This window comes from Gastrolobium bilobum, unplaced genomic scaffold (genome assembly GCF_033153095.1).
Source record: "Gastrolobium bilobum isolate Gb01-03AN ecotype WA unplaced genomic scaffold, APGP_CSIRO_Gbil_v1 utg6883, whole genome shotgun sequence".
NCBI classification, from domain to species: Eukaryota; Viridiplantae; Streptophyta; class Magnoliopsida; order Fabales; family Fabaceae; genus Gastrolobium; species Gastrolobium bilobum.
In genome coordinates this window covers 99,711-113,408 of record NW_026898544.1, presented here as the reverse complement: position 1 = coordinate 113,408, position 13,698 = coordinate 99,711, and the positions used below count along the sequence as shown (strand labels likewise).

Sequence of the window (13,698 nt, the reverse complement as noted above, 5' to 3'; positions counted from 1 at the left end):
ATTTTTCCATCCTTTTTAGGCACAGGCACTACGTTGGCTACCCAATCTGGGTATACTGAGACTTCTATAAATTCTGCCTCTAACAACTTTGTCACCTCTTCTTTGATTTTCAGGGATATATCTGGGTGCATCCTCCTTAACTTCTGCTTTTTTGGTTCAGCATCCGGGTACAAGGGAATTTTATGTGATGCAATCCTTGGATCTACTCCAGGCATATCTCGGTACGTCCATGCAAAGACATCTAGATACTCTTTGAATAATTGAATCATCTCTTCCCGCTCGGGATTATCAACAATTTTCAATTCTTTCTTCTCTTCCTCAGTGCCCATATTGATTAACTCAAACACCTCATCATTCAAATCAAATTTCTTTTCCGAGCCTTCTAACAACTTTGAAAATTCTTCTACTATTTGCTCCTCATCAGACCCCTGATCTTCTTCATTGATAGCCACAAGAGAATCAATCGGTGAGTTTTCAAGGTCCCTTTCATGAGGCTGCAACATAACATAAGTTTCAAAATGGCTCAAACAGCTGCTAATACAAATCAACTAGACAATTACTTCATAGCAATCACATCAATAACTGGCTCTGTCTGCCAATTCTTCAATGCTCCATCATTAGTGGACAGACGAATCGTGCTGCATCCTTCTAGGTCTTCATCATCCAGTGCATTGATATGTGGGAGATGAACGACCTCTTCAGGCATAATAACCTCTGCTGGCACCGGGAATGTTTCTCTTAGATGGGGAATTTGTTGCGTCTTGCCCTTGTTGCCTCTTTTTCTCTCAACTTTTTCCTCAAACGACCCTTCATACCCTAAACCAAATTTATTTGATTTTTCTGGAACCATTATAGGTGATCGGCTACCTTGCAGCTGCGAGCCCAAACCTTTACCCACCTTATATCCACTCTTGGCCATAATTCGAGCGATTATCTCATTCACACCTTGCCCCAGTGATTCATCTTTTTTGCAACTAGATTCAACAACTTCAAAACTATGCCACCCATTTCCTTCTATGGGATCTGTGTCTTCAACATACGGCACCGAGACCGGTTTAGAAACCATGATTTCTTCTTCTCCATGGATGGTGACAATCAACTCATTCTCGATATATTTGACCTTTTGATGCAGGGTAGAAGGCACAGCACCTGCTGCATGGATCCAAGGTCTACCCAGGAGCATGGTATAGGCAGGTTCGATATCCATGGCTTGGAATAAAACCTGAAAATTACTCGGGCCTATCTCTAAGGGTAAAACTATCTCCCCTAGGATTCCTCTCTTTGTACCATCAAAAGCTCGCACAATCATCTCTTGAGGGGTTAAATCATTCGTGCTCATCGATAGCTGAGACAAAGTTGACAGTGGTAGGACATTTAGTGCTGATCCTCCGTCAATCAAAACCTTGGCTATAATATACCCTTTACATTTCAGCGTTATATGCAGAGCTTTCGAGGTTTTCTCCGATGAACAGACAACTTCATCATTTGAGAATGTGATCATGTTAACATGTTTCACTGGATCTACCATGTTGACCACGTTTTCAGGAGTAACATCTGACTTGACATAAGCCTCACTCAACATATTCATGAGCGCCTTTCGATGAGATTCCGATGAGAGGATTAGTGACAGAAGTGATATCCTAGCTGGAGTTTTCTTCAACTGTTCCATCACATCGTATTCACTTTGCTTCATGATCTTTAAGAGCTCATCTTCCTCTTTTCCTTCTTTCTTTTCATTGTTGATGATTCCTTCACCTCCTTCTTCCTTTCCATTTTTCTTCATTTCTAGTTCTTTCGGGCAATAGAATCTCCCGCTTCTCGTGACTTCCCCCACTCTCATTGTGTTCATTGATTCTTCCACCGAGCGAGTATCATCAACATTGGCTCTCGAGGTGTTTCCAATTTCTTCAACACTTGTCTCGTAGTTCCACGGTACTGCATGAGTATCATTATAAGAAAAAGGCGTTGGTTTCTTCACTTTCATGACCATTTTCTCAGGCACAGGATGCTTGTTAATAGGTGGCACCCGAAGTACAAAGCGTTCTACTATATTAACCTCTTCAGGAAAAGCATTCTTTCGCCTGGCCTGTATGATACCCAATGCGATCAAGCCTTGGATTCGGACTTTGAAATCCCAGCAGTTTTCAATATCATGTCCTGTGTGTCCATTGTGGTACGCACAACTTGACTCATCATCGTATTTTTCATCATCCTTCATGAAACGCCCTGGCACCGTGATGTCATAACCAGCTTTCTTTAAACACTCCCATATACCCGACATGGGTGTACGCAGACTCAGAACTTTCTTTATCACGGTATCCTCTGTTTCTATAGCATTCACCTGATTCTTTCCTTCATGACTCGGGATGGGGTTATTGACAATATTAGGCCCAGTCTCTTCTTGGATATCCAATCTTCCGCAAGCAATCAACTTTCTTACTGCTGTTTTGAAGGCCTCACAATCTTCAATGGAATGTCCTGCCACTCCCATATGATATCTACAAGTAGAATTTGGATTATACCATGCTGGGAACGGAGGTTGCATTGGGCGCACAGGGTTTTCCGAGATCAAATGAGCATCAAACAGACGTTGGAATAAATCCGTATTGGAGATAGACAGCCTTGGAAATGGTGGAAGATTTTGGGGACGAAAAGGGGTTTGGTTTTGGGAGTTTTGCTGTGGTTGAGTGTAATTTGGACGATACTGTGGACGTGTGGGGGGACGAGGAGCATAAGACGGACGAGTTGGCACATATGGTGATGGGGTAGGTATGTTATTTACACGAAAATGTGGGGTGGGCGTAGTGCTTAAATTTGGGAAGTTTTGTGGCGGCGGCTGAGAGAATGTGGGGGTCTGGTAAGAGGGATACGGGGTAGGATGGTACGATAGTATTTGGTGGACTGGGTTTGGCATGGGGTATTGAGGAACAAAAAATTGTTGTTGTTTGACATGATTTACTTCAGATTCTCGTTTCTTGGATTGCAACCCTTTTTTAGGAGGGCTACTCTGCCTGTAGTCCATTGGCAGCTTTCCAGCCTTGGCCAATATCTCAATTCGTTCCCCTGCCGCTATGAGATCAGCAAAGTCACGATACGCAGCGCCGGCCATCGTTCCAACATATGGAGCTCCTAAAGTCCCTAGAAAATAAGAGCACATTTCAGACAGTGTCAGCGGAGGTTGGACTTGTGCAGCAAGAGCTCTCCATCTCTGGGCATACTGCTTAAAGGTTTCATCATTCACCTTTTGCAAAGCCCCTAACTGTTCCCTAGTTGGGGCAGTATCTAAGTTGAAGCGATATTGGTTCATGAATGCGTCTGCCAAGTCTTTCCAACAGGAAATTTGTTTTGTTCTATTTATTTATTTGATTTTTGTTTTTTTCTTAAACTCTAAATTTCGGTTAGGCAGTCCTCAGCATAAATACTTACATAAATAATTCACACGCCTAGGTGTGCATGTGTCATATTATAAAAGTTATACACACCAACGGTTAATTAAAGAATATATAATAGAGAACTTCTCTCTAATAATTGCTGTTAATGTGTTCCATTCTTGAGTGATAAAAGCTTTACTCTGATTAGCAATTCTTAACGACAAAATAATAACATTTTTTAATTGTTGTGATATTTTATAAACATTAGTTCCGAAAAATAATATTAGAAAAAACATATTTTATCAACCACCAAACTAAAATTCTTTGTATACATATCGACATCAAACAATAATTTTCTGAAAAATAAAACAATATTTATGGAACAATCAAAAGGAAAGAAAAAAGAAAGGAGGAAACAAAAATAGAGTCAGCGAAACAGTTCACCGTGCTTTGGAGCCGACCACAGCAGCCTAGAAGATCAAACAAAGTACTGTGTCTTTTACCATTCCACTCTTTGAAACAAGTTAAGCTATTTCAACCAGAAAAGTTTTATATAGGTGTAACGACCCGAAATAAAAAAAATAAAACAAAGGAGTCACCACCAATTTTATTTACTTTGGAAAAATTGGAAAACCTCTTATTGCAAACTGGTCTTTAAAACTTTAGATCAAAGGTTCGGGAGTCTAATTACGCGCAGGGAAGGGTGAAAACTTAATCCCACTGCACCCCTGACACATCCGTTAAAAAACGGTTACCTTGAATTAATTGTGCGAATTATTAATAACTTTTAAAAATATTTGCTTCATCCCTTAAAATAAATATGATTACTTAATTAAGAAAAAAAAAAAAAGACTAAAATTATTAAAATTTTATTTTAGCTTGACGGAAAAGAGTTCCGCTCCGACGTACCCTCCGGTGCAGTGAGGAATTCAAAGCTACGTCGTTCTCTATAAAATATTTGTGTGTTGATTGATTTTAATTTTGAAAGTAGTTTTAAAGAAATTAATTTGAAAATTTTGGATTTGATGGTTTCGGAATATCAAACTGTCGCAGCTAAAATAATCCGAAATGATAATTGCAGGATTAACAAACTATCTCAACTCAGCTAATCCTTTCTTTTAAAAAGAATAATAATATTCATATTATTATTTTTTGTTATCGTAAATTTTATGATAAATTTGATTTAATTTTGAATCACCAAGCCGTCACGGCAAAAATGAGTCAAAACAAAATGTGTGGGGGTAACAAGCCGTCACGGCTTAGCTGACTCCCATTTCTATTGATAGTGAACTAATTTTCTTTATTTTTTATGTTTTGAATTAACCCCAAAAACAATAATTTTAAATAAAACTTTGATTTTTTGTTTATTTGTTTATTATTACTGAATGGTTTAAAATCAAACAGACTGTCCCAGTCAAAATGATTCTAAAAATAATGAGATTAACAAGTTGTCTCAACTAAATTATCCCTTTACGATAGTTTTAATATGATAATTTTTATTTCAATTTATTGTAACACTTGGTATAGTAATATATTCGGTCCACAAAAAAGAATTCAAATCAAGTTGATTATGTACAGGTATAGTAACAACATATCATATAATAACATTTGGATCCTTGACCAAAATATCGTGAGCCGTAATTAATACCAACATTATTATACTGTGAGGAAAAAGGAATGAGTTAAAAATAAAATAGGTGTGCAGAACATGGATCAAAGAAACTGATGTTTGCTATATTAAAATATTTTTTCTTTTAACTTTTAGGAATCTTATATCTTTTGCATATTTATAGTATGACCAATCCAATCCTAGCCTCCTGCAAGAAAAGATGTATTCTGTTGTCCTTCCTTTAACTTTTAGATATTTTACTCTCTTTTTCGTCACATGTGTTACTTGCACATTCATTATCTATTATACACACACAAAATGGTCAGCTCACATTACAAGCCGTAGGTACTTTAACAAGTTCAACCAAACTGAACCTATCATAGTTATCAACTCAAAACACAAGTAAGAAATAAATTAAACAAAAACATTCTACGCTAGCCACAAGTAAAAAAACTTGCTGGTTACCTTTTTGGACGTCGCAACAGGGAAGAAAAATTTAGCAAATGAAAGAGATTCGGTGCTTTGGTCAGATACAAAGTGATGGGTCAATGGTGATTTTGGTTTGACTCACGGTGGCGTGGTATTGCGCACGGTGGTTGGCAGCGGCGGTGCTCTGCTTGGTGCACACAGTGGCTGGTAGAGGCACTAATAATCTGGCTGGGTTTGATGGTGTTTCAGAAAATGGCACCCACACACTTATTACAGTATTGTTTTTTTTTGGATTTGGGTTTGAAGGTGTATGGGTTGATAGTGGTTGAAGATTGTAGAGAAAATTTTTATGCTTTCTCTCCCCCTCTCTTCGTTCTCCTTTTCTATATCACGGCTGAAAAGGCTATGGTGTCATTGGTACTCCATTTTCTTCCCCTTTTTTACTTGCATCTCCTTCTCTTTTATCATGATGAAGGCGGTGGAACTTTTAGAATAACAATAATATTTTTTAGACACCCCCTGCAACCCTTCTATGGTCATTCTTCACCGCCCTATCTCTGTTATCTCGCCCCCTCTACTTCCTTTACTGTTAGCTTTTATAGAAGAAAAACATCAGCCTTTCCTCCTTAAGCCCGATGGATTTAAGAAAGAGTTGGATCTTCCATGCATTCCAAGACGCTCAGGCCTACTCAGTGTGTGGTCTTCTCCAATTTCTTCTTTTGGACATTGCTTCTAGCTTTTGATTCTGCTCCTCACCTATTTTTGCTCTCTGCTCTTCTTTGAACAAAGTGGCTCTACTTACACAGAGGCGCCAGCTGAGTTGCTCCGTTTTGAGCAGTGATATTGACACATTGATGGGGACTATGGGTTTTTTCATTATCATTTTTTTTTATTATTATTTTTTTATTTTTTTTTTATTATTTATTTATTTTATTTTATTTGAGAAAAATGGTGCTCATAATAAATTTTTATTTAGGACAAAATTAGGTGTTCACAATAGGTGTCTTTCACATATGGTGGAATCTGCGATAAAAATAAGAGAGGAGACCCCACATGCCAGAGGAAACAGTGGCATTGAATTGAAATTCAATTGCTTCTTCTGATTCTTCCTTTCTTTTTTTCTTTTCTTTTTTTCCAGTCAGTGTTTTTTGGTGGTTTTAAGGAAAGCAAATAAAAAAAAAAAAGAGGCTCATCAAAGATTCCACTCTTGGCTTTTTAATCCCTTTTGGCCTTTCTTGGCCTCCCTGTATTTGCGTAGGATCCAAGTACTCCTCTTTTCACTCTTTGCAGTCAAAAAGCTATTCTGGGATCACACACGCACGCACGCACGCACACACAGAGAGAACCATTACTGTGTGGTTGACTATGTTTTATTTGGAATAAGAAACTGTACTTGAACTGGGATTTGTCTGATTCCATTGTCTCTGCTGATTCCTAATCTCTTCCCAGTGAGTTCTCTACTCTATTGTGTGACACAAATTCTCTCTCTCTCTCTCTCTCTCTCTCTCTCTCTCTCTCTCTCTTCCCGTTCCTTTTCGTATCTGCTCTAACAAATTGTCAAGTAGGGGACTTTATGCTTGCGGGGTTTTGAATCAATAATCAATATAGATGGTGGGGTTGGTGGATTTTTTTTTTTTTTTTTTTTTTTTTTTTAATATATGCATGTGGAATTTGAATTTCTCTTGAAGCAATTCAAGTTGGGTCCATTTATTATCAAGCCTTATAGGCTTTTCTTTTTACAAAAAGAAAAAAGAAAGGAAAGAAGAAGAGCATATTGGGTGCTTCGGAATTGAAGAAATTTGAGCTATCTAATATGTTTGATTGGAAAGTCGAAGTTTTTCTTGTTTCCTTACTTTAAGGTTTGGTTGATTCTGGTACATGAACGAGACTTTTAACATTATTTTGTTGTTGATATGAATATGCTATCGATTGTAGATAGAAGTCCGTTTGTCATATTTCTTGCGTTTTTATATTCCCTGCTCTTGATGTTGGCTATTTCTTGCCGGTGATAATACCTCAATTAGTACAGGATATTAACACTTTTAGCATCACAGCATGTTTTTCTGATAAAATTTGTTTGTGTATTTTATTTTATTTCTATAAATTCTGGAGAGATGATCATGCTACATATGTAGATTGAACCTTGAGGCCTTGCTTGTAGTTTCTGGACATGCTTAATTATTCTGTGGAATTTCCTTCTATGTAAATTGTTGTATATATTTTCTTACCTACTTGTGGGGTTTTATTTCAGGAATTTGCCAACCTTCAGCAAATAATATTGCATGGGTTGGTTTACCAAGCTGCTTAAGGGGTCCAATCGTAAATATTCAGGAGGACAAAGTAATGGGAAATATGGAGATGATAGAATTTCGAGTGATCATGATTATTCAGTGGTAATCACACTCTCTTGCTTCTAATAAAAACTGACCATTTTGTTACAACTTATCATGGCATTATTCTAGTAGTTTATCTGATTTTAGCATTGTAGTAGCATGAATCCAATGTGTACTAGTTCCTTTTAGAATTATGAAGAGATTGTCTGTAGTTGTAATAGTGGCAAACCGAGTGCAGGATGATTTGACGGATGTTGAGAAAGAAGAAATTGATTGTGCTATAGCGCTCTCTCTTTCGGAAGAAGATCAGAAAGGGAAAAAAGTTATTGGTGAGAGTTATGCTTTTGCAAATTGGTGGTTAAGATTCATTTGCTGCTTTGTGTAACTTTAGTACAATTAGTAATTCAGTATATGAGATACGTAAAATGTATGTTCTACGCAAAATGCATATTCATTTATAAGATGTTCTTGTATACATCTTGGCTTCTTCATTCTTTTTTGATAAAACTATGCTTTACAAGTCAATGACTATCATGTAATTGTTCAAATCTCTTGTTTTAAATGTAATTTTGAATCTGTACACAAGAATTATCAGAATTTGTTGACTCTAGTGGTTTGCATAAGTTGAAATTCAAAGTACATACCATATTTTACGTATGGTTAGACTCCATTGAAGAAATTCTGGAATTTCATTTGGTATATATGTTTTTGGAAAAGGATTCTCGTATTCAATTATTTTTTTCCCCTGCCAAAGTATTTAAAAAGGCCTCTTGTTTTTTGCCTCACAATACTTCAGAGGATGACTCTGAAGATGATGGACAACCTCAATCTGAAGATGATGAACAACTGTGTCAAATTGATGAGAAGGAAGATGAATGTCTTGGTGAAGTTCAACAAGAGGAAGATGACTATCCTGCAAAAGTTCAACAGGATGAAGATAAACATCTTGATGAAGTTCAACTTGAGGAAGATGAACAACTTGCCAGAGCAATTCAAGAAAGTTGGAGCATTGGTTCTCATCCTCGATCTGACACTGGTTCTTTATTTCAACCTTTTTCACACCTCTTTCCACCTGTATACAGGTAACTGTGGGAAAGATGACATATTTATCTAGTTAGTGAGTACAAATACCAAATTGTTATAGTTCTCTAATTGTGATAAATAATGGGGACAAATGACTGTTCCCATGAGCAGAATTGATTTTATGGAATACTTATGAAAACAAAGTCAGTCCTAACAGACAACTTTTCCAAACTTCAATATGAAAAATTTCTGAATAATGCTGGGATAATATCAGAAATGCAGATATGTAGACTAAAGATTGTTGATTTTTTTTCCTCCATGTTTCTCTCACTCATTTTTCCTCGCATCTCTCTAATGGTTGATTTTTAACATCTTATAATCTAAAAGTAATTTGAGAGGATGAGTGGAAAATGATGCTTTTTCTCTTTTCTACAAATAATCAACAAAATGAAGCATGAATAAAATCTTGGCATCATTATAGGGGATGTTATGTGTTACCATAGTTTGATTAAATCTAAGTAGAGATAAGAGGCAAAGTTTTAATGTGTTGTAAATTATATTTTAAATTGAGATTATGTATCTTATTTTAAAAAGTGCTACAGGGATAAACAAGAGTGCTAATGTGTCTGACTAACTTATACGGACTTGACATCTGGTAATCCTATTTTAATAGACTGAGATTCTAGTCTAAAGCCACGAACTGGGATAAATTCTGCAATAGGATTTGATATGTGATGCCTCGGATGTTAGTTTTCCTTCTTGTTCTTAAAGTTCCTTTGGCTTATATGAAAATGATGCAAGGACAGTCCTTAAAACGAACATTTGATTATGGGGGTTAATTTAGTGTCATATTTAAGGTAACTTGTGAGCACTTGTCAACAGCATGGATCCAGATATGAGATATCTATAAAGTTTCCTTTTCATAAATTCTTGAATCTTATACAAACAGAGACTAAACCTGGTTCTTGGAAAATGTGCTTGCAGAATCTGTGCTGGGTGCAATGCCGAGATTGGCCATGGAAGATTTTTGAGTTGCGCGGGAGCTGTCTGGCATCCAGAATGTTTCTGTTGTCATGCTTGTAAACTGCCAATCACTGATTATGAGGTCAGAGTCTTGTTTCGATTATTGCATGCTTCATGAAACTAATTTGTTTAATTTCAACACGTTTAAACTTTCTTCTGGAATTCATATACGGAGATATTGCACTTATTTTGCTTATTTCTTTGTGGTATGAATGTAAATAATGCTTGAATCTTTATTCATGTACAGTTCTCCATGTCTGGAAATCACCGTTACCATAAATCTTGCTATAAAGCGCTGCATCACCCCAGATGTGATGTTTGCAAGAACTTTGTAAGTGTTAGCAGTTGTTTTTTGCTTATACTTTTTTTAATAACCAATTGTGTTGTGCTTGATTTGGATAATAGTTTTCGTTAAATTTTGATGTGCTTTAGAAATTTCACTACAATGTCTATGTGCTAGGAAGACCATTGATACTGAGCTGTTCCAAAAATTACTTAAAATTGCCTGAAATCAGAACAGTACCTGAGAATGTTCTGCTGAAATATATTGTCTGTGCTTTTTATGAGTCAGATAAAAGTTTGATTTTTAATTTTGGCCAAACAGATGTTAGTAAGAATGTATGATTACTTAATTTTTAATAATTGGCTCATGATTTGCAAGAAATCGTGGATCAGCAAGTTAAAATCATTGTACACCTATTGTTCAAAACTGCTCTGAGATGTAGGATTTTCTAATTATGCATGTTTAACTTTATATCAAATATGTTGTCATGGGTAAAAAAGGCCTTTTTTGGGGCAATGACATCATTTTCAGTCATCCAATATAATTGGAGACAAACTTAATATTTTTTAGAGATATATAAAAACCATTAATGTAGCCTCACCCACCAGCTTAAGCTTTTGGGTTGAATTGATTCTTTACATGATATCAGAGTCTATGACCAAGTGGTCACGGGCTCGATCTTCATTGCCTCCCATTTAGTTAATAATTAATTAAGTCCTATGGAGTTTCTTAGCACAGGTAGGTTGGACCTGTTGCATCATCCACCCTTCAAGCCCAATCGGCTCTTGTGTGATGGGGCGTGTTAGAGATATATAAAAACTATTAATGTAGCCTCATCCACCAGCTTAATTTTTTGGGTTGAATTGGTTCTTTACAATATTTCAAGAAAATTGAAAATGAAACCATTTGAATCTAGGTCAACTGTTGTTCCTTTTACTACAAAATGCTAAAGTTAATAGGTGGGACTATATTATTTGGAAATCTTTGACATGTTGATTGGAGCAGTTTTGCTAGTGTTTTGTTAATGGAGTTATATTTACCCAATGCCTTCAATCACACGGGGTTTAAGTGAAACAAGAAAATAGAATTCAGAAAGGTATAAGTGAAGCAACTCTAATCCATGAGGGTGAACATGTAATGCTCCCTTACCTTTTTTGAAATTAAATTTAACTATCTGCCTTGTTTTGTTGTTCTGATTTTGCAAATTATAGATATAGATATACAGTAAATTGAATAATTGATTCTTTCATTGCAGATCCCATATAATTCAGCTGGTCTCATTGAGTATAGAGCACATCCTTTCTGGCGACAAAAATACTGTCCATCACATGAGCAAGATGGAACTCCTCGTTGTTGTAGCTGTCAAAGAATGGAGGTCAGTTATATGACTTATATCAGCTCCCAAAACATTTCATCATGTGTTGTTACCAACAAGGAGATACTGTTGGATCCCGTCCCTTCCACCTTTTTCTGTTTTTCTCTTCTTTTTTCTCGTTTTCTAATATGAAACTTTCCAATCAGTGCAGTCAAGGGACACAAAATATCTATTGCTTGATGATGGACGAAAACTGTGTCTTGAGTGTCTTGACTCAGCTATTATGGATACTCATGAATGCCAACCTCTCTATCTTGAAATACAAGAATTTTATGAAGGTTTAAATATGAAAATAAAGCAGCAAATTCCTATGCTTTTGGTTGAGAGACAAGCACTGAATGAGGCCATGGAGGGGGAAAAGAATGTAATTGTTAATGTTTTGAACTTTCATTCGTGATATGTGCCATTTATTTCTCTTCTTTATGTCATACTGTTTCTATTGTCCTAATTTTGGATTGTTCCTTTGGTTTTTTTCTATCGAATGTAGGGTCATCATATCGTATCTGAAACTAGAGGACTTTGCTTATCAGAAGAGCAAACTGTCCCCATGGTAGGGATGTCTTGTGAAAATTTTATTCTCGATTGATAATTTTCAATTCTCTTATAAAATATTTCTGTTTATCAAATAGTGGTTTTTATTTATTTCTTGTAATTCCAGATTTTAAGGAGACCAAGTATTGGGGCAGGCTACCGGGTCATAGATATGATAACTGAGCCTTATAGGCTGATTCGTCGTTGTGAAGTGACAGCCATACTTGTTTTGTATGGCCTTCCTAGGTATCCTTCTGATACCATTTAGTTTCATAACCTACAATTACTTGCATATAAAATTCACTGTGTATAATTCAAGGATTTTATGTTCACAGGTTATTGACAGGAACGATCCTAGCTCACGAAATGATGCATGCTTGGCTTAGGCTTAACGGTACTATCAGCTTTCATGTGATCAACACCATGTAGGAAATTTATATTTTAATTTCATCATGTAAAGTTGGACAAATTTTTGTGGTTTTGACAGGCTTTGGCACTAATCTGAGGCCAGAAGTTGAAGAAGGAATTTGCCAAGTCTTGGCTCATATGTGGTTAGATTCAGAGATATATTCTGGCTCTGGGAGTGATGGTGCATCATCATCATCTTCATCATCCTCGTCATCACCTTCCTCCACTACATCATCAAAGAAGGGTAAACGTTCTGACTTTGAGAAGGAAGTTGGTAATTTTTTTAAACACCAGATTGAGACAGATAGCTCATCAACATATGGAGAGGGATTCAGACAGGGCAACAAGGCAGTGCTCAAGTATGGACTTGGAAGGACCCTTGACCATATCCGAATGACTGGAAGTTTTCCATATTGAAATCTTACCTTTACATCAACCAATATTTCAGCTTTTTCATATAAAATATATAAGACGAAAAGATTCCAAAATCATATAATTTCACACTATTCTGAAGGATATAAGAAATGAAAAATGCTTATGTTACTGTTAGTTTGCAGTTACTGCAATCTTTTTGTTTTTATTTCTTTTTCTTTGGGGGAAATGTGCAGTTGCTGTAATCTCCAGTTCAATATTGACACCTCATATGTATCAAACAATACCTTCCAGCAGTTGAAAATACAAAACAGCTGAAACAATTACAATAAAAATTATTGTTTATTTTGGATTTGGCCAATCAGCATGGAATTTTACTCCCCTAGTTGGAGGTTGTAATTGAGAAAGCTGGTATCTCAGTACTTTTGTGATGACTGTTCAACCATGTACGGTAAGTAAAGACAGCATTTGCTGTATAATAGTTGTCATACAGAAGCAGAGTCTTTGATGGTACCAATATGAAAATTAACATAGACCACTGAATTTTCAATTGAATAGTATTTAATTCAAAAGAACTATTACAAACTCCTATAAAAAATCAGAGTGAGTAATGATAGAGAATTACACTGACCCTGAAAAGACAAACAACCACAAATGTTCAATAACTACAAAGGCTCAATGCTCCCCATAGCAGAATTATGCAGCAAATGCCCAACCCAACTACTCCTACAAGCGATAGCACCACTTGTAGAGTTCCCTCTTCCCTCTATTCACGTTTCTGATCATCGATGCCTTTTTTCATGCCATTCCTTTCCTTATAACTAATTTCTACCACCTTGATTCCCAATTTCTCCCTCTCCGTTCAGAGCATGCCAAGTTGTCCAACCCTCCCTACTTTTCTTTCCTACTTCCATTCTATTATTTCCCTCTGAAATTGCCAC

At 36.3% G+C, this 13,698-nt stretch overlaps 2 protein-coding genes across 5 annotated transcripts; one reads left to right on the top strand and one right to left on the bottom strand.

Annotated features, from left to right (window-relative positions):
• Positions 1-556: 556 nt before the first annotated feature.
• Positions 557-3,307, bottom strand: LOC133317316 (uncharacterized). The gene has a single exon (XM_061519177.1). The coding sequence runs from the start codon at positions 3,305-3,307 to the stop codon at positions 557-559; it is 2,751 nt and encodes a 916-aa protein (XP_061375161.1).
• Positions 3,308-6,678: 3,371 nt separating this feature from the next.
• LOC133317319 (protein DA1-related 1-like) lies at positions 6,679-13,068 on the top strand. Of its 4 annotated transcripts, none has more exons than XM_061519183.1 (12): positions 6,679-6,857; positions 7,661-7,799; positions 7,981-8,071; positions 8,539-8,824; positions 9,750-9,870; positions 10,036-10,119; positions 11,327-11,446; positions 11,598-11,810; positions 11,934-11,996; positions 12,105-12,223; positions 12,313-12,371; positions 12,465-13,068. In XM_061519183.1, the coding sequence occupies exons 2-12, from the start codon at positions 7,692-7,694 to the stop codon at positions 12,800-12,802; spliced, it is 1,602 nt and encodes a 533-aa protein (XP_061375167.1). In that variant the 5' UTR covers positions 6,679-6,857; positions 7,661-7,691; the 3' UTR covers positions 12,803-13,068. The 4 variants fall into 4 exon arrangements, with proteins under 4 accessions (XP_061375167.1, XP_061375164.1, XP_061375165.1 ...); XM_061519180.1 differs by having other exon boundaries at positions 7,661-7,802; XM_061519181.1 differs by having other exon boundaries at positions 6,679-6,861; positions 7,661-7,802.
• The last annotated feature ends 630 nt before the right edge of the window (positions 13,069-13,698 follow it).

Bases quoted from the DNA above. Each gene is read 5' to 3' on its own strand.
- LOC133317319 (XM_061519180.1), top strand. From the start codon at position 7,692: ATGGGTTGGTTTACCAAGCTGCTTAAGGGGTCCAATCGTAAATATTCA. The intron at 11,997-12,104 runs GTAGGGATGTCT...TTGTAATTCCAG, and splicing joins AAGAGCAAACTGTCCCCATG to ATTTTAAGGAGACCAAGTAT. The intron at 12,224-12,312 runs GTATCCTTCTGA...TTATGTTCACAG, and splicing joins GTTTTGTATGGCCTTCCTAG to GTTATTGACAGGAACGATCC.
- LOC133317316 (XM_061519177.1), bottom strand. From the start codon at position 3,307: ATGAACCAATATCGCTTCAACTTAGATACTGCCCCAACTAGGGAACAG.